The sequence below is a fragment of the Protopterus annectens genome, chromosome 4.part1 (genome assembly GCF_019279795.1).
Source record: "Protopterus annectens isolate FY-2018-M chromosome 4.part1, PAN1.0, whole genome shotgun sequence".
NCBI classification, from domain to species: domain Eukaryota; kingdom Metazoa; phylum Chordata; order Ceratodontiformes; family Protopteridae; genus Protopterus; species Protopterus annectens.
Genome location: NC_056734.1, coordinates 960670892 through 960689685, shown reverse-complemented (window position 1 = coordinate 960689685; position 18794 = coordinate 960670892). Strand labels below are relative to the sequence as shown.

Here is an 18794-nt window from a genome sequence, read left to right as displayed (position 1 = left end):
TTTGGCTAGACTTGTATAGGCCCTAGGTCCGATAGCCTAGTACCAACCTATGAACCTATAAGGAAGATACTTTTCTTAGCTTTAAGGTAGTAGTTTTTCACAAATAAAATTAGTATAAACAAATGAAAAATAAAGTGGAAGGTTTTCCATGAAGGGAATGCCCATGCAGGAGTGCTCTTCTGAGCATCAAGAAAGCTGTGAAGGGATGAGAGCCCAAACCTATCATTTTAGTCAACTCAACTTGACCTGGATAATGATTTGGATCCATGAAATGTGCCTAAAGCTTTGGAAGTTGGCTGTTTGCTATGTCTTATTCAGGATATAACCCTTATAGTTTAGGTCACTGCAGCAGTGATCAGTATGAAGACAGTGCTGTTTTCAGTTTGCTGACTTGGCACCAGAAGTGAGAGGAATGAGGATATAAAAGCTTGATGTTTCGAAGCCAGTGGTAGTAGCCTTCATAAAGTGTGGGTGAAGTACTTACATTCACAGGGAGGGGTACAATGATGCATGATACTGACATGGGGGGTGATCATGTCAGTTCCAAAGTGTTGGAGTTAGGGCAACAGAAATGCACCTATTGTTGGGATGCCTGGTAGGCCCAAACCACTGTATGGCTGAATGAATGAAACCCATACTTTTCAACTGTACAGATTTTCGCAGAATGTCCAGATTTTTGTCCCATATTTTGGTCCGTTTTTCATAAAATTGTGGTTTTCTGGCAAATTAATGGCAAATCATTAAAGACTGAAGTTAGACAATGACAGACATTTGAGTTTCAGACTTCATACCCTTAAGAAAATTCATGCAAATGCAAAACCTGTTATTCTATCAGCTTTCTAAGTTTGTAAAAGCAATATTTAAAAAATATCCCTATTTTCAGGCCTTTGTTCCACTTTTGTTTATGGCTTTGTCCAGATTTCTTGCTCTAAGAGGTTGAGAGGTGTGATGGAACCCCCATGGATGGCCCTTGCCCTCTGTGCTGGGGTCACTCACTATTAGAAAATGGACATCAGACTGACTGGGAGGGTCATATAAGCAGTCTAGAGCTAAAAAACATTGCATAAACCCAAAGATAATGGATTCAATCACCAGAGGAGGAAAGTCTGTGCCCAAGTCAGGGGACACACTGAAAAGCAAATTTTTATGGTGCTGTTCTAGAAACATTAAATTTATTAACAATGTTGTTCTTCTTTCAGCTTTTCCCGGTTATGGGTCACCACAGCGGAACTCTGGTCCGCTAATGATTGGCAGTAGATTTTTATGGAGCCAAGGTGACAGCCCGACGCCTAACGTTCAATGAAGGCACGCCCATTCACACATGTCTTTCGAATGCCACTCGACCGTGGGGAGGACATGCAGACCCCAAACAGAAGGCACTCCAGCTGAGAATCGAACGGGAGAACCTCTTGCTGTGAGGCAACAACGCTACCGCTGCACCACCATTCATTTTAAATGAGTAGAATTAAATTCAATAAGGCCGTTGGACAACCATAACAGACAACCTTGAATGTAAGCATTAACTTGTCTCTCAAGCAACCTGAAATCAATACTTAAAAGCTTAATACAATAAAGGTGGAAAAACAAAGATTTAGTAAATTTTGACAGAAGACATTCAGGTCTATTAATACCAGTTTTTGAATATGAACAAAGGGTCGTACTTGACAACTTTAAGTTGTATGATCTGGAACTATGATTCAAAGCAAGAAAGTAGGTACCAAACTGAATCAAATAGATCCTAAGAATAAAAAAGCCTGGACAGCTATCTCCCAAACATCCCAAATATCAAGGTACTGGAAAAAGAAAAAAAAGCAAAACAATAAATATACAGTTTAAAAATACTTAACTGTAGTAATTGGATAGTACTTGTTAGCTGAGCTCACTTGGTTCTCCTGCTCAAAAAAAGGGCAGCACAGTATCTTCTTTCTGAGAGCAGACTGGACAGGCTGCTAAATAAGTACTTGAACAAAGCTTTGCTAATCAGTCCTACTGCATGGAAGCACAACTTCTCAATTCCACTGCATCACAGTAAACACAAATATATGATTTACCATCCTCATTTTTACCCCTCAACTGCCTCTGACATGCACACACTTTATTCCAGAAGTGCAACCATTTCTACTGCCACCTGTCTCGTGTAAATCAACATGTGACACTGAAATAGCTGATACAGCCTATAAGTTCTGAACACATTCAGTACTTCAGTACACCTGATGAATATTGTATACTTCATAATTTATGTTCCTTTAAGTGCCAATTTCTTACAACTCCATAGGAAAAAAATGGCAGCTCCATTTCTAGGAGGATAGTCAAGTTAAAATTCCAGTAAGAAACTGGTGACAAAACAAGGGTAAAAGTGTTTTCTCTCTGGCATAGTATACACCACTCAAAATCATTCTCACTTGTTGATCCAATTGAGCAGCCACGTTCCTGTCTATAGCACCAGTGACCTGGATACAGTTAATGCCTACAATATGAACAAAGTATTTGTTTGGAGGGGGAATCAGCCAGCCATATAGTCTACTCTCCTTTATTAAGGGAAAAGTACAGTTTTGTACCTACCATAAATGTAGATGTCCGAGAGGTATGCATCTGCAGTCCTAACAAATGGGTTGTCCTGTCGTCAGGCAGCCGTTCGGTCGGCCGGATTCCAAAGTCTGGGTCTGGCCTCGGCTGATGTCGCACTTCACCCGACGTCATAGCTGCAGTTCTTCGGGTATAAAGGTATCAGCCGACGCCATTTTCCTCAGTGTTTCTTGCCCCAGATGCCAGGTGCCCTCTAGGAAGGCTAAATTTGGATAAATGTAAAAGTTTCCAAATAAGAGAGAGCAAATAAAAATAAACATGTATATACATATATACAAACAAATACACCATAATAGATTCCCCCAGCTAGCTAGAAGATGGGCAAATACCCTAGGAGTACCACAGAGGGGAAGGAGGGAGAGTAATCCTGACTGCAGATGCATACCTCTCGGACATCTACATTTATGGTAGGTACAAAACTGTACTATGTCCTTCAAGGATGCATCTGCAGTCCTAACAAATGGGTAGAATACCATAGCCAAACTTGGGGAGGAGGAATAATAAGATTATGGTGTAGTTAAGATCCCTTGCAAAACAGCAGTGGCAAAACCTGCTCGGGATCTGGAGTATAAGGGTAGATTATAATGCTTGGCAAATGTATGCATGGAGCTCCAAGTAGCAGCCTCTAAAATGTCTTTGGTAGCCACTCCTCGTAAAAAAGCTGTAGTAGTGGCTGTAGCCCTTGTGGAGTGAGGTCTGATGTTTTCTGGAGTTGTCTTTCCATGGTGAGAGTAACAAAATCTAATGCAATTTCCTATCCACTTAGAGATTGTCTGTTTTGAAATTGCTTTTCCTTCCATTCCTGTTGCATATGCTACCAGTAGCTGGTCAGTTTTTCTATTGCTCTTGGTCCTGTCCAGGTAGTAGCGCAATTGCCTATGTACATCCAAGGTATGTAATAGTCTTTCTCCCCTGTTCTGTGGGTTGGGGAAGAATGTAGGCAAGTGGATAGCTTGGTTTAAAGATACCCTGGAGACCACCTTTGGCATAAAAGTAGGATTAGTTCTCATGGACACTCTATCTTGATGGAAGATAAGGAAGGGCTGTACTGCCATTAATGCCTGTAGTTCAGAAACCCTTCTTGCTGAAGTGATTGCAAGCAGGAAAGCAGTTTTCCATGATAAGTACTGTAATTCTGCTGTTGCTGCTGGCTCGAAAGGAGGGAGTGTCAACTTTTCTAGCACAAAGTTCAAGTCCCATGCGGCAATGGTGGCTTCCTTGGTGGTTTTACATTTTTAATTCCTCTCAGAAACTGCCTGAGTAGAGGATGTGAGAAGACTGGAGGGTCCATATTGTATTCTGCTGAAATAGCTGATGCATGAATCTTAATGGAAGAATAGGACAGGCCATTGTGGAAAAGCTCTGCCAAGTATTCCAGTATGTTAGCTATGTTTACCAGTGACACATTTTCTCCTTTTGCTGCACTCCAAATGAGATATCTTTTCCATTTTGCTGAATAAGTTTTCCTTGTTGAGGGTCTGCGAGCCTCCAAGATAATGTCTTTAACCCTTTGAGATAATTCTGGGTTATTTTGTCTTATGCAATGTTCCAGGCAGCCAGCTGCAGTGTTTTTAGGTTTGGATGCAGGGTTTTGAAGTTGTTCTGTGTTAACAGTAAGGGAACTAGGGGCAGAGGCCATATTTGTTCCTGAGACATGCTCCTCAGTAATGGGTACCAATGCTGCCTCGGCCAGTCTGGAGCTATCAGGATGATCCTTGGCCGGTCTTCTTTGATCTTCAGTAGCACCTTGTGCATCAAAGGAAGAGGTGGGAATGCATATGCTGTCAGGTTTTTCCAACTGAAAGATAGGGAGTCCACCTTCCAAGCAAGTGGGTGGGTGGTATGCCCTCGTGCAGAATTTTTTCAATTGGTGGTTGTGTGGGGATGCGAATAAGTCTATTTCTGGTAGTCCCCATTTCCCTGTAATGGATTTGAAGATGTCTGGATGCAGCATCCATTCGTGGGCATCCATGGTAGTTCTGCTTAGGATGTCTGCTAGTATATTTTCTTTTCCTGGTACAAATATTGCTTGTAACTGAATGTTGAAGCTCAGGGCCACATTCCAGAGGTCCATTGCCATCTGGCATAGAGGGTATGAATGTGTGCCTCCCTGTTTGTTGATGTACCACATAACTGTGGTGTTGTCTGTCCTTATCAGCAATTGACCCTGTCGAAGAAATGGTCTGAATGTCTGAATTGCCAGTTTTACTGCCAGCATCTCCTTTTGATTTATGTGTAGGTTCAGCTGGTCTTGAGTCCATAAGCCTTGTATGCACTTGTCCAGCATGTGTGCCCCCCAAACGAGGTCTGAGGCGTCCGTTGTGATAGTCTGGCTTGGTTGAGTGCTGTGGAAGGGCAGCCCTTTGTTCGATTGACAGGACTGAGCCCACCATTGGAATTCTTGCTTCAGGCATGGAATTATTGGAATTTGGGTTTCTAGGCTGTGCTTGTGCTGAGACCATAAATTCCTTAGGTACCATTGTAACTTTCTCATATGTAGTCTGGCATGTGGAATCAATATTATGCAGGATGCCATGTAACCCAGGGCTTGCAGGACTTTCCTTGCTGTTAGCTGGTTCTGCTTTGTTAATGCCATGAAATAGAGAGGAAGGTGCTTCTGTTTTTCTGCTGTGAGGGATGCCATTTGATTTGATGTGTCCAGCTCTGCACCCAAGAAAGTTATCCTTTGGGATGGTATCAGCCTTGACTTTTTTATATTGACTGTGTATCCCAGGGCTTGCAGTAGATGAATGACCTTTTTCAAATCTTTTGCTAATTTGTTTTTGTTGTCCGCTTGTAACAGGCAGTCGTCCAGGTAAGGGTAAATTTGAATTCCCTGAAGCCTGCAATGAGCAATTACTGATGCTAGGCATTTCGTGAATACTCTGGGCGCAGTAGATAAGCCAAAGGGCAATGCTGAGAATTGATAATGCTCTGATCCTGCAAGAAATCTGAGGTATCTTCTGCAATTTGGTCGTATGGGGACATGCAGATATGCCTCCTTGAGATCTAGAGTTACCAGCCAAGACTCCTTGCCCAGCATGGGAAGATGCTGCTGTAGGGTCAGCATTTTGAATTTTGGAACAATGAGGTATGTGTTTAGAGCGGACAGGTCGAGAATAGGTCTCCACTGGTTTTCTTTTCTTGGCACCAGGAAAAGTCTGGAGTAAAATCCTTGCCCTTGTTCCATAGACGGTACCCTTTCTATAGCTCTCATCCTCAGCAAGTGGTGTATTTGTTCTAGAGCTTTTGTCTTCTGATTTGGAGGTAGGTTTGGCATTCCTCTCTTCCTTGGCAGAGTATGGAAGTGAAACCTGTAACCTTGGTCTATTGTCTGTAAAATCCATTTGTCTCCTGTGATGTGATGCCAGTTTACTGAAAATAAGGCTAGCTTTCCGCCTAAGGGTGCTTCTAGTTGTTCCCTGGTAGGCGGTCTCAGAGCCAAGTCACTGTGATTGTCCTGTGGAAGTGGTGGTGGCTGGATCTGTGGCAGTACTTCGCTGGTTGTTGGGCTGCCACTGACGTCCCCTGTAGGCACCTCTGGATTGACCCCTGCCTCTTGGGCGCCTATTCCTGCCTCTCTGAGCTCTGGAGGTGTCTGGAAAGGACCAATTCTTGGAAGGCCAGTTCCTACTAAACCTTGGAGGCTGGACCTGTAAGAAATCCTTGACTGTCTGGACAGATTTTGCTTTCTCTTCCACCTTCTTCAGCACCTGCTATGCAGGGGAGCCAAACAAATTGAGCTTATCCATGGGAGCATCTAGGAGCTTTGATTTAACATGGTCTGGTAAGGACTGCTCTTTTAACCATGCATGTCTTCTGATCACTGTACCAGTCATAGCTGATCTAAAGGAAGCCTCCAGTGCATCATAGCCGCATTTTAAGGAATGATTACTGACCTGCTGAATGTTATGTACCATTTCCTGAACAGATTTTTTTGTCTAATGGTTCAGACGAGGACAGTTTTTTAGTTAACTGATCTAACATAAATTCCTGATACTGAATCATGTGGAATTGACAGTTTAAGGCCCTAGCCGAAAGAGTAGCAGAAGTGTAAACTTTTTTACCCCATCTCTCTAAGGCCCTAGATTCCCTTTCAGAGGGGGGGTTTTGGCAGAGGTAGCTGCTACAGCCTTGGGTCCCTGGGAGATAGTTTCAGGATCTGCAAAAGGAGCCTTATACAAATGATAATGTGTGTCCGGAACCCTGTAGTACCTGTCGGGCTTAGCAGGGGCCGGAGGAAGAGAATCAGGAGCAGTACAAGCATCATTAAATGCATCATCCACAACAGTAAGTACTGGAGGAATGGCTAAAGGCCTATGCTGTGGCAAATGCAAAAGGTCCTAAGCCTTTTCCTAGAGTCTGAAAATCCTGGCCCTGCCATTGAAATTGTTCCCTCATAGCATGCAAGGTTTCCCCAAAAGAAAATTCCTCAGGCGGAGAGGCAGAAGGAATGGAGTCTTCTGCATCAGAGTCCTCATAAGGAGAATAAGGGCCCTCTGGAGGGTTTGTATTATCTGAATCATCAGAGGAGTAATCTGAAGAAACTGGCTCAGGGGGCTCTGCTCTAGGCCTCTTCTCTGGAGGTGGTTGAGAGGCCCTGTCAGGGTGAGGTTGGGATCCACGGATCAAAGAAATGAGATCCTCTGCTAGACTAAGCATTTGAGAACTAGAGCTAGGCCTGTGAGAGGGGGTCTTAGCAGGCACAGTTTTGGTAGATTTTGCTGCTTTAGCCCTGGCAAAAGCCTTAATCGACATGGATGCAGGGGGCCTAGTAGCTCCACGTGCAGGAGTAGATATATCTAAAGGTATAGTATCAGATAAATCCTGTGAACCTGCAAGAGCAGGTGGGATTTCAGTAGCAGATTCAGCCATGCTGGATGAGGCCTCGGTAGGAGGCAAGCTTTCGGCCGAAGGAAGAACCGTGGACTCAGTTTCAGCTGAAACCGAGACACTCGCGGTTGACTTAACCGCGGTTTCGGCCGAAACCGCGGACCGCGAGTGTCGGTCCTTTTCCTTGAGCTTTTTAGTTAATTGCGAAGTCGGAGGTTCCGACGGCATATAGTAAGCAAAAGCGGAGCCGAAATACTCCTCAGCAAATTCCGACCGACGTCTAAGCGTCCGTCGGTTGAAAGAAGCACAGGCTAGACAAGCTGCTACATCGTGGTCTGGGCCTAAACAAGGTAGGCAGTAAGAGTGGAAATCTTTATGAGGTATTTGTTTCCCACAAGTTAAACAGTTATTCACTTTTTCTGACATCGGCTGAGGCAAGAAAGAGTCCCCAACGGGGTACTTAGCTTTTTAGAAGTCTTCGGTAGTAGTAATCTCTGGTTCTGACCGACCGGCACTTGCGAACAGCTTCTCCTTCGGGCGCCACGCGGCAAGAAAGACTGAGGAAAATGGCGTCGGCTGATACCTTTATACCCGAAGAACTGCAGCTATGACGTCGGGTGAAGTGCGACATCAGCCGAGGCCAGACCCAGACTTTGGAATCCGGCCGACCGAAGGGCTGCCTGACGACAGGACAACCCATTTGTTAGGACTGCAGATGCATCCTTGAAGGACATCAGGTCTACAGTTGATAGCCAATAGCAGCTAGGTAGCGTGAATAGACATCCACAAAAAAAAAAAACATATGCAAATGTGCATACTAACCACACTGATGTCACTGCAGCTTACAGATAACAGGCTTTACGTAGAAGCAAGCACTATGTCAAAAATATGCCGTCCCCCAAACTTCATAAAATCGTGAGCTTCTCACTCTTTTCTCTTACAAGGGTGAGTAAATGAGCATCTGTACTACCCATAACAGCCCCAAAAATCAGACAGGTCAAAAGACTGCTGTCAAAAATAAACACATCCAGGCAGTTGTCAAAGTATATCCACTTATATAAAAGTTTCATGGGAGTTATATGGCCATTAATCTTAAATGAATCATTACCTGCTTTTTTCTTTGTAATATCTAAAGCCTTACTTGCACGCTACTAATCTTAATAGTCCTACCTTGTTATATTCATGGTTATTCTGCAAAGCATTGATCATTAAAATGTTAAATATTAAAAAAGAGAGTTCTGTCACCTTTCTCAGCTCTGCTGTGCAATTTAACAGCTGTCATTTTCACAGTAGGTAAGGACAGGCGAGTGTAATAAATGCTTCTCAGAGCAAACAAGGTCACTACACAACAACTCCTCCACACATGCTTCCAGACTTGGTAAAAAGCATTTCATACTACATAGTACAGACTTACTACACTGCAATATTTTGTAGCTGTGAAAGATTATGTCCTGACTACTTGAAAGAATTCCTCTGCATTTCCATACCCATTTGCAAACCTTATTTATCTAGCAAAGCTATAATTCAGGTAAATGACAAACTCCTACCTGTCACAGGTGCAGGCAGTCAAAATGCAGAGTAGGTTATAGATAATGTAAGTGAAGATAACCGCTGTGATGGTCCCTCGAGGAATGGAGTAACTTGGGTTCTTCAAATCACCTGAAAACAGAAGGTCAACAAAAATTGTCTACATTACAGCGAAGAGGTAAGAGTAACATGCAAATATACAATCATCACAGATGTGTAGGTCTATTGTCTAATGAAGGGTTTAATGTGTTTAAATAATGCAGGATAATACTTTCTTCATGGTCAAAAAGAAACATTCATAACTAGTCTACCTTCCTAAGGAAGAGATTTGCTGCTCCTGTCTGCTTTTACCTTTTTCTGCTGCCCATGTCTTCCTTCCCACCCAACATCAGGTACATACTTGAAAGTCTGTGGGACAGTAATGGACACATGTCATACTGACGTGCTACACATGGAGGTCTTTAGATTTACTTAAACTAGAAACTATACTGCACTCATCACATGCACTTTATTACAATTCAAAGGCGTAAAGTTTAACACAAAACAATGGTCAGAAAACATACACCAGTAACTGTGAAAGGGATCAAACAGCTAAAACTTTACAAATGCAAATAAAACCAGGCTGTCCAGCATTCTGACTGTAGGCATGCTGTACATGCCACTCTGCTTAAAAGCCTCATTTACTCAAATACTCAATTTCTATACATTTTTTATTTTTTATTTTATTTTATTTTATTTATTTTACATTTGTTGACCGGGCTAGTCTAACTGGATACATGTCCATTTTCAGTAGAGGCCCGGGGAGAAAAGCTCCAAGCATAAGAATAACAATATAACAAAAGCAAATAAGTAAAATAGAGTAATAAAGCAACAGTACCATAGTAACATAGGTAAAATGAGAAAAGCACATGGGACTAACAAACAGTGACTAGAAAACATTTAGGCAAAAGCTAGACCAGACATAAACAAGCAAATGCACTAGACAGCACCAGGGCAATTGCAGAAAGAACAAAGTTCCCAAATCCTATCAAATTACTAAGAATAAAACAAGAGGACAGAAATAAGTTTTGGAGGCAAGAGGGAGGGTAGGGTTGAAATAGGAGTGAAATACAGGTTTCAGTCTGGGTTAGCACAAGGACAGAGCCACTTAGTTTTTAGATGTTCTTTTGTTTGGTTTTTGAATTGAGAAGCAGATGCTAGTGTAGATAGTTCAGGAGGGAGCTGATTCCATTTTTTTCCTATAGTGTTTGAGAAAAGAGAGTCACCAGCTTTGTTGTTTGATTTAGTTAAGGAGACAAGTAGTTTATTTGCAGAACGTAGTGTAGCCAGGTTTTTATATGGAGAGATCAGATTAGAGAGGATGGGGGTATTGTTTGGGTGGTATAAGAGCTTTTGTGTCAAAAGTAACTGTTGACAGAGTATATGGTTCTGTAATTCTAACCATCCAAGTTGTTTAAGGTTAAGGCAGTGGTGTGTTTTAAAGGGAGAGCATGTGATGAATCTAGCAATACTATTATAGCAGGTAGATAGTTTGGAGATGTTTTTTTTGAAAGGTTGGTATATATAGCAGAGGCATAGAAAAGGGTAGAAATGAGGTGAGTTTGTGCGATAGTTTGCCTGGCTGAGGGTGTAAGGAAGGGTTTGATTCTGTAGAGGGTACCAAGTTTTCTGTTAACAGTCTTTATGGTGGAGTTAATATGGTCATCAAAGTTAAGATGATTGTCGATTGTGAGACCTAGTAAGCGGGTGGTAGTATCTGGTGCTATATTAGTAGCATTATTGGAGGTTATAGAGAAGAATGGAGTGGGTGACTTATGAGTTGGTGTAAAAAGTAGTAGTTTTGTTTTCTTTGGATTCAGGAGAAGACGATGTTGCATGAACCAGTTTTCTACTTCTTGGAATACAGTTTGGGTTAGGGATTGGAGTGAGGGTATATTATTGGTAGTACAGATTAAGGTAGAGTCATCTGCATATTGGATGCAAGTGGCGTGGGGTATGTTTTAACAAAGATAAGAGACTAATTTTGCCTTCCAAAAAGGAAGGCTAGAGGCAGAGAGAACTTGGGGGACTGCAATGTAAATGTGGTATTCACAACCGAATTTCAGGGTTCAATACCCTATCCCCACAGGCACAACTCTGTTTTAAAAGACAAAATGTTCACATTTTGCCTTAATGCTCATAAGAGTATAGTGGATGTGGGATTTGTATTCAAGCATCTTCCTCAGTCCAATACAGCAAAGCATATGAAATTATACTTGCACGTGGAAAACAAAGGACTGTGAAAATAAGATGCAAGCTCCTACCTCACTACATGGATCAATGCGTACGTTCAGAAATCTGTTATCCTACTCCTCCACACAGACAATGAGTGTAAGAGAGGACTTCTACTATTACATGAGGTTAAGTAGTAGTGTACCTGCTTACATGACCCTAAAAAGACAAACTCTGGGGTCATAGCACCTTTAAATCATAATCACTGACGAGCCAGCTAGGAGGTCACTGAATTACAAACATTCTGGAGGCACTCCACGATGTAAGCTTAATTTCACCACCTCCATAACAGCAAGTTATATCTACAGCAAGCTTCTATAGTACTATAAAACTGCCTGACTCAGTGTCAGAAACCAATGAAAACTCAACCAATCAGCATTTTCACCTGTCATGTATGGGAGTTGAGTAAGGACAGCATAGTAGGTTGTACTGTCACTGACGCACGGCACCAAACTGATTAACAGTAATCAATAAGTGGTTGAAGCTAGTCTGGCATATGCAAACAATTTAGCAGTAGCATTCTGATTCAAATTTACAGAAATGCTCAACAAATCCAAGTCTAGTGCCTAAAAAGCACAAATGAGGTGCTAAATGAATCTGAGAAAACTACAGAAAAAATGTAAAAGCACTAAATCTGTCATGTTACAACTCTTCAGAGCATAAACTTTCGCCTTACAAAGGCTTCAGTGTACTAAACACGCAGCCAAAAATCTGGCTTTGTATGCATGCTTAATTTTAGTGATGGGATACCACACAACATCCTGACATCTTTGAGATATCACTTTGGAAAGTCCTGTATTAGTCTGCAAAGTATTTTTCATGTTGTATGGCTATTCTTACAAGTATGCATCCTATTGCTTTATTGAAGTTCTGTACAAACTCCATGACATTTTGCCAAACTGAGTGAGCAAGGCTATCAAGCAAGACAAACCAGAGTACAGTTACTAAAGAAACACTGCAGAACACTAAGGACAAGCAGCAATATGTTCTATAACATCTCAGTTACTAAAACAGAAAAGAATTTAGCACAACTAAATTAAGGGAAAACAAGTAGTGCATTCTAAAACTAATGCTGTCAGTAAACTTCTAAAAAAGGCGATCAGCACTAATTGGGCATTAACTGACTACATACTGAGCAGGACTGAAGAAAATGCAATTACAATGAGCTGCTAGGGGGCAGTGAGAATATTAACTCTCTGAGACAGGCAGTAAAGACTTAGTAATAGGAGACACAAAGACGTTCATAAGATGAGGAAAAATAAACACTAGTGTTTGAAACTGGAATTCATTCTTTGCTGTTTTAAGGCTTATTGCCAAGAATAATTGCAAATCTGGTAGTAGCTGAAATCTCTAGGAATGGTCACATTTGCTATGCCAACATTATTCTCCCACCTTCATTCCCTGTCTTTGAGTCTGTTCTCAAATACCTCTCTTGAAACTGAGCATCTAGGGAGACTTCAACATGAACTGAAAAGGGGATTCTAAAGGTCAGTTATTCAAACCTGACAACTGAACAAAGGCACTAGACTAAACACCTCACACCAAAAGTTAGCAGCATACCAGATTTCCTCCTTACAAACTATATATCCTGAATATTCTACCAGGCTGCATGAGTTATGACCGTCCTTTTCTTCCTACCCGAGTGTTTAGAGCTTCCAAAACTCACTTGGAGAATGGACAAACTGTACATCAGTACCCTAAATGGAGAACAAACGTTCTCCAGCAAGGTATTAATGTACAAGTAATGCCCACTGAAAAATGAGTTCGCCACTCCGCGGCAGTGTATCAAGCTGCCATGGAGCTCAGACAGCTAAAAAAGTAACATCGTAATTACTTTTACACTCGCTAAGCATCACTTTTGCTGTTTAGAGAGTGCAAAAAAAATAATAAAACAGAATGAAGTGTGTGTGTGTGTGTGTGTGTGTGTGTGTGTGTACATGTGTGTATTTTTCTGTGTGTGAGTGAATGCGTGTATGAAAGCAGAGGAGACTGCTTGTGTGAGAGAGATCGAGAGCATGGTCTTGTGTGAGTGAATGTGTATGAAAGTAGAAGTAAGTGTTTGTGTGTGTGTGTGTGTGTGTGTGTGTGTGTGAGAGAGAGAGAGAGAGAGAGAGAGAGATCGAAAAAGACTGAGAACGATCATGTGTGACAATAGAGGAGTGTGTGTGTGTGTGTGTGTGTGTGTGTGTGTGTGTGTGAGTGTGAGTGTGAGTGTGTGTGAGTGTGAGTGTGTGTGAGTGTGAGTGTGCGTGTGTGTACGCGCATGGAAGGAGAAGTGACTGTGTATGAGAGAGAGAATGGGCTCTCTGTATAATTATTGTGTTTTACATATTTTAAGTGCTCTATATATATATATATATATATATATATATATATATATATATATATATATATATTACTTTAATATATTTTTGAAGTAAAATGCTTCCTCCAACACCATAGGTGGAGGAACTATTTTACATCAAATATATACAGATATATATATATATATATATATATATATATATATATATGTATGTATGTATATAGGTTACCTGTAGTTTATTGAATGTCCACTTCACCGACATATTACCGACAAATGGAGACGAATGGCTGACATTTCACGCCGGTAAGTAAACGTTTGGCCATCTACCTGAACTTTGCCCTTTACCCCTGCGGTAGTGTATTCTTGGAGTTAGTATATTTATTAAGGGGGGTGTGGTGGGCATAACACCCCCACATCGGTGGGTTTGTTTTATTGGTAGTTCCTGAAGTCGGGCTGGCCAAACGGTTACTTACTATGCGAGAAATGTCAGCTTTTCATTTGTTGGTAATGTGACGTGTCAGCAAAGTTAGTGCCGGTGAAGTGGGTGTTCGATAAACTAAAGATAACCCATATATATATATATATATATATATATATATATATATATATATATATATATATATATATATATATATATATATACATACACATATATACATACACACACACACACACACACACAGAAATATATATAAATATAGACTAAAAAAAAGTAAAACTATTTTACAGACGGCCAATTCTCAAAGTGCAATAATGCCCTCCAGGGTGTGTGTGTGAATGTGTAATTAATGCTCTTTCAGATTCCCCACCATCCAATTCTAAACCTGCTTGACGGCCACATCACCACATCCACTTTCAAAACTGTGCCCACAATCCAAATAAAACTCTTCAACCTATGATCTATGTGATGTCCGTGCCCTGGCTCAACAATCAAGAAGCCTCAATCCTCACCACTAACACCAGACTCATATATGAGGAAAGGATAACAAATACATACAGTAAACTGCAATTTCCCTTAAGAGCACACAGAGATCAGTCAGTCCGGGGCTGGTCGCTCCCCTTGCTCTCCAGGTCCCCAATAAGACTGCCCACTTGCACAGGTATAGGGTCCAGATCTCAGCCTAGCTGGGCAAGCTAAAATCCCCAGCACCCTCTCTGTCCAACCAGTGCTTCGTGTCCCTGCCCAAAGTAGTTGACACACACACACTGAGGTAAGAGTTGCACAACCACACAGACACTTCTGGGGAAGGCTGGCACAGGTTCTGCAGTTGTGCCCCCTTTTTCCCAGAAAATACGGTAGTAATTACTACCACCACCCAGCTAATAATTATCAGGTACTCAAAGGCCTTTAAAAGGGTGTCCAATTATTATTGTGCAATATTAATATCCCATTGCTAGTATGACTAAACAGTCTCAAGGCTTAGAGTGACCTGGTACAGGATCCTTATATACATGCAAGGTACTATTAGAGCTTAACTTATCTCTACACAAAACCAGCCACAGTTAAAAGGTTTTAAAATATTTAACAATGAATAATTAAAACAAGACAATACTTTCTACTATACAGTGATAGTCAAAGTTCAGAGATCACACAGAAATACTTAAAATAAATCAGTAGTACAGTTCTGACATAACAGAAAAACAGTCTAATCTCTTCTAATTCCTAGCTACTTCTAGGAGAAAATACAGTTCTAACGTATTACTTGCATAAAGAGAGCATAAGGCAGTGCTGAGTTGTATGTCCAGAAAAAAATGCTCAATAATCTCTGGTTCTCACTGTTTAAATTGAAACTGCAGTTCTGATAAAACATTATATCATCTCTTTTACACTTTCCTGGAGTTCCCAGGCTGACAGAAACTGCATTTACATTATTTTACACTTAGAGCAATAAAGGACATTCCACATGTAAATTATGGTCATTAACTTTAGCCTTAAAACAAAAGGCAGGAAGCCAGCATCTAGCCAGACTGGAGCCAACTTGTAAAACATCAAAAGCAGTGATGAAATAATTTTAATTTCAAATGACCAACAGGAAATGCTTGACTTAGCTTTCCTTACAGCAGAGGTCAATGTTGCCACATTGTTTTCAGTTCAACATTTCACAATATTTACAAATGACAGAATTATCTGCACAATTCTATCTGGCTAGGCTGGGCAGCCCCCACCCATCTCTACCAGTCTTCACATTTCTCCCCCATGGAGAACTCAAGCTAGTTCTTCAAGTGACCCTTGAGAAATGCTGCTTGAGAGGGTTAGGTCTATCTGAGTATACCTACCTCATTCCCTGTCTTGAGAGTCCATCTGCATTGGCATTGCTACGCTCACTGTGGTGCTGTACTGACATCATATGCTTGCAATCCTAGCAACTCTTAGCAACTTGGCATTTTGCTGGCTGGCTGTGTTTAACCATGTTAGGTGGTTATCTGTCATAACTGTGAATTTCCTTCCATACACGCAAGGCTGAAGTTTCTGCAGTGCCCACACTATGGCCAAACATTCCTTCTCTACAGCTGCATAGCATTCCTCCCTGGGTTGGAGCCTACGACTGAGGAAAAACCACTGGGTGCTCTTCCCCCTCTGAAGAAATCTGGCTTAGTACAGCCCCCACCCCATGGTTTGAAGCATTCACCTGCACAACAAATTCTTTGCTGTAATCTGGACTGGCTAACACAGGGGGTCCTTCCAAAGCTTCTTTAAGCTTCTGGAATGCCTGCTCACATGCTGGGGTCCACACTATCTTATCTGACCTGTTCTTCCTTGGCAGGTCTGTGAGGGGAGCAGCTATGGTACTATAACTGGAGCCGAACTTTCTCTAGTACCCTGCTGTCCCTCACCTGCTTTTTGATAACAGGTGCAGGCCATGTCTGAATGGCTTCCACTTTGTCAGGTTTGGGCCTTATCTTACCACTCTCCAATCTATGTCCTAGGTAGGAGACCTCTGCCATACCCACCTGACATTGGCTCGGCTTAATGGTCAACCCTGCCCTCTGTAGTCTGCCCAGCACCTCACTGACATGCTGAAGGTGCTATGGCCAGGAATGGCTGCAAATGGCAATCGCATCCAGGTAAGCATGGGCAAATTCTCCTGCAAGGATATGATCTACCAGCCGTTGGAAAGTCGCTGGGGCATTCTTCATCCCAAAGGGCATCTTTGTGAACTCATATAAGCCAAAAGAAGTCACAAAGGCTGACTTCTCTCTAGCACTAGGAGTCAAGGGTACCTGCCAGTAACCTTTGGTAAGATCAATGGTTGTAAGATACTTAGCCCCACCCAGCTGCTCTAGGGCCTTATCTGTCCTAGGTAAGCATCAGACTCTGTGTGACTATTTAATTTCCTGTAGTCCACACAGAACCTGGTGCTGCCATCCTTCTTTGGCACCAGCACCACTGGGGAGGCCCAGGGACTGGACTCTTGAATCACCCCTAGTTCCAACATCTCCAGTACCTTCTTCCTCAGAGTCTGTTTGACTCTCTCAGGCAGTCTATAAGGGGCCTGCCTAATAGGCCTTTGGGGTCCTGTATCCACCTGGTGCTCACCAGGTGGGTGCACCCTGGTTTCCCAGTGAACATGTCCCCACATTCCTACAACACTGCTCGGATTTCTCGAACCTAGGTAGGAGACAGCTACTGGGACATTGCTACCCCTTCCACTGAGGTGTCAGCCCATGCCTCACTTGAGATCAGTCAGCAGATCTCCCTCAGATGACTCCTGCAATCCACTTCAAATGCTCAGCATAAGGGCCTCCCTATCATGGTAAGGTTGCATCATGCTAACATGGTACAGTTTGTGCCCCTGCCATCTGCCTAGCAGTTCCACCATGTAGTTATCACTTACCTTTCTAACCACCTTGTAGGGACCCTCCCAAGCTGCTTGCAGCTTGTTGTGTTGGACAGGAATGAGAACCATCACATGCTGCCCCACAGCATACTCTCTAGCTCGAGCATTCCTGTCATACCACACCTTTTTCTGTTGTTGGGCTTCTGCCAGGTTCTCCTGGGGCAAGCCCATGAGTTCTCTGGGCCTTGTTTTGAGGTTTAGGACGTATGCGACAACAGACTCCTTGTGAGACTTGCACTCACCTTCCCAATCATCTTGAATTAAATCTAGTGGTCCTCGCACTCTATGCCCATACAGCAACTCAAAGGGTGAAAAACCTGTGCATTCCTGGGGAACCTCTCTGTAAGCAAACCGATGGGGCAAATATTTGTCCCACTCCCTCTTAAACTGATCTGTAAATGTCCATAGCATGGACTTGATTGTAGAGTTTAATCTCGCAACAAGACCATTAGTCTGGGGATGGTAGGGGGTGGTCTTCATGTGCTTCACCACACAGGACTTCCACAGACAGGCCAGCAGGTCTGACATAAAATTGTCACCTCTGTCGTCAGTATTTCTTTTTGGAAACCTACCCTGCTGAAAATCTCTAACAAAGCATTTGCCACCTTCTCTGCCTCAGTGGAGGACAAGGCCACTGCCTCACGGTATCATGTAGCATAATCCACTATCACTAGGATATATTTGTTCCCTGTGGAACTTGGGGTAGTCAGAGGACCCACAATATCCACATCTACCCTCTGAAATGGCTCCTCAATCACAGGCAAAGGCATCAAAGGAGCTCTCAGCTTGTCTCCTGCCTTGCCTAACTTTTGGCACTGCTCACAGGTCCTGCAGTACCCTGTTATATCTATGGAAATTCCAGGTCAATAGAAGTTCTGCATAATATGCCTCTTTGTACGTTTTGTGGCCATATGACCTGCAAAGGGAATATCATGGGCTATGGCTAGAAGCACCAGACGGTAGGCTCTAGGCACTACCAACTGCTGTACTCTCTCACCTTCTAGCCCTCCCTCAGGGGTCCACTCTCTGTATAGTAACCCTTTGTCCCGGTATACAGATTCCCCATTTCCTTGAGAATCAGGTGCCTCCCTAGCTACCTGCCTCAGGCCTTGCAATGTAGGGTCAGAGCTGAGCCTGTCTCAACTCTCTCCTTGGAACCCTTCCCAGCTCCCCTTCCACAGGAAGTCTGGCATCCTCTGACAGTGGTGCCTCACTGTCAGCCTGGGTACTACTACTCACCTCTACCTTTGCAGTCACTCTGTCCAAGGGACCCACCCACAAGCAGCTGTGGCTCACCATCAGTCTCACTGCCACAGTGTAGCTCACTCCCTGAAGTAACCACCTCACCAGTCATGGCTGCAAGCATGCGGTCTGTCTGGGTCTTCCCTAGGCTACCAGACCCACATGCGTGTTGCCTAGCCTGACTGCATGTA

General features: G+C 42.7%; 1 protein-coding gene across 2 annotated transcripts in view; it reads right to left on the bottom strand.

The window, feature by feature from the left end:
* Nucleotides 1-18794, bottom strand: part of LOC122801135 (solute carrier family 12 member 9-like) — a 1658551-nt gene that overhangs the window by 1143256 nt on the left and 496501 nt on the right. For both annotated transcript variants that reach the window (XM_044070675.1, XM_044070674.1), the window contains exon 6: nucleotides 8967-9078. In XM_044070675.1, the coding sequence (XP_043926610.1) occupies nucleotides 8967-9078 (112 nt within the window). The remainder of the gene's footprint in view (nucleotides 1-8966; nucleotides 9079-18794) is intronic.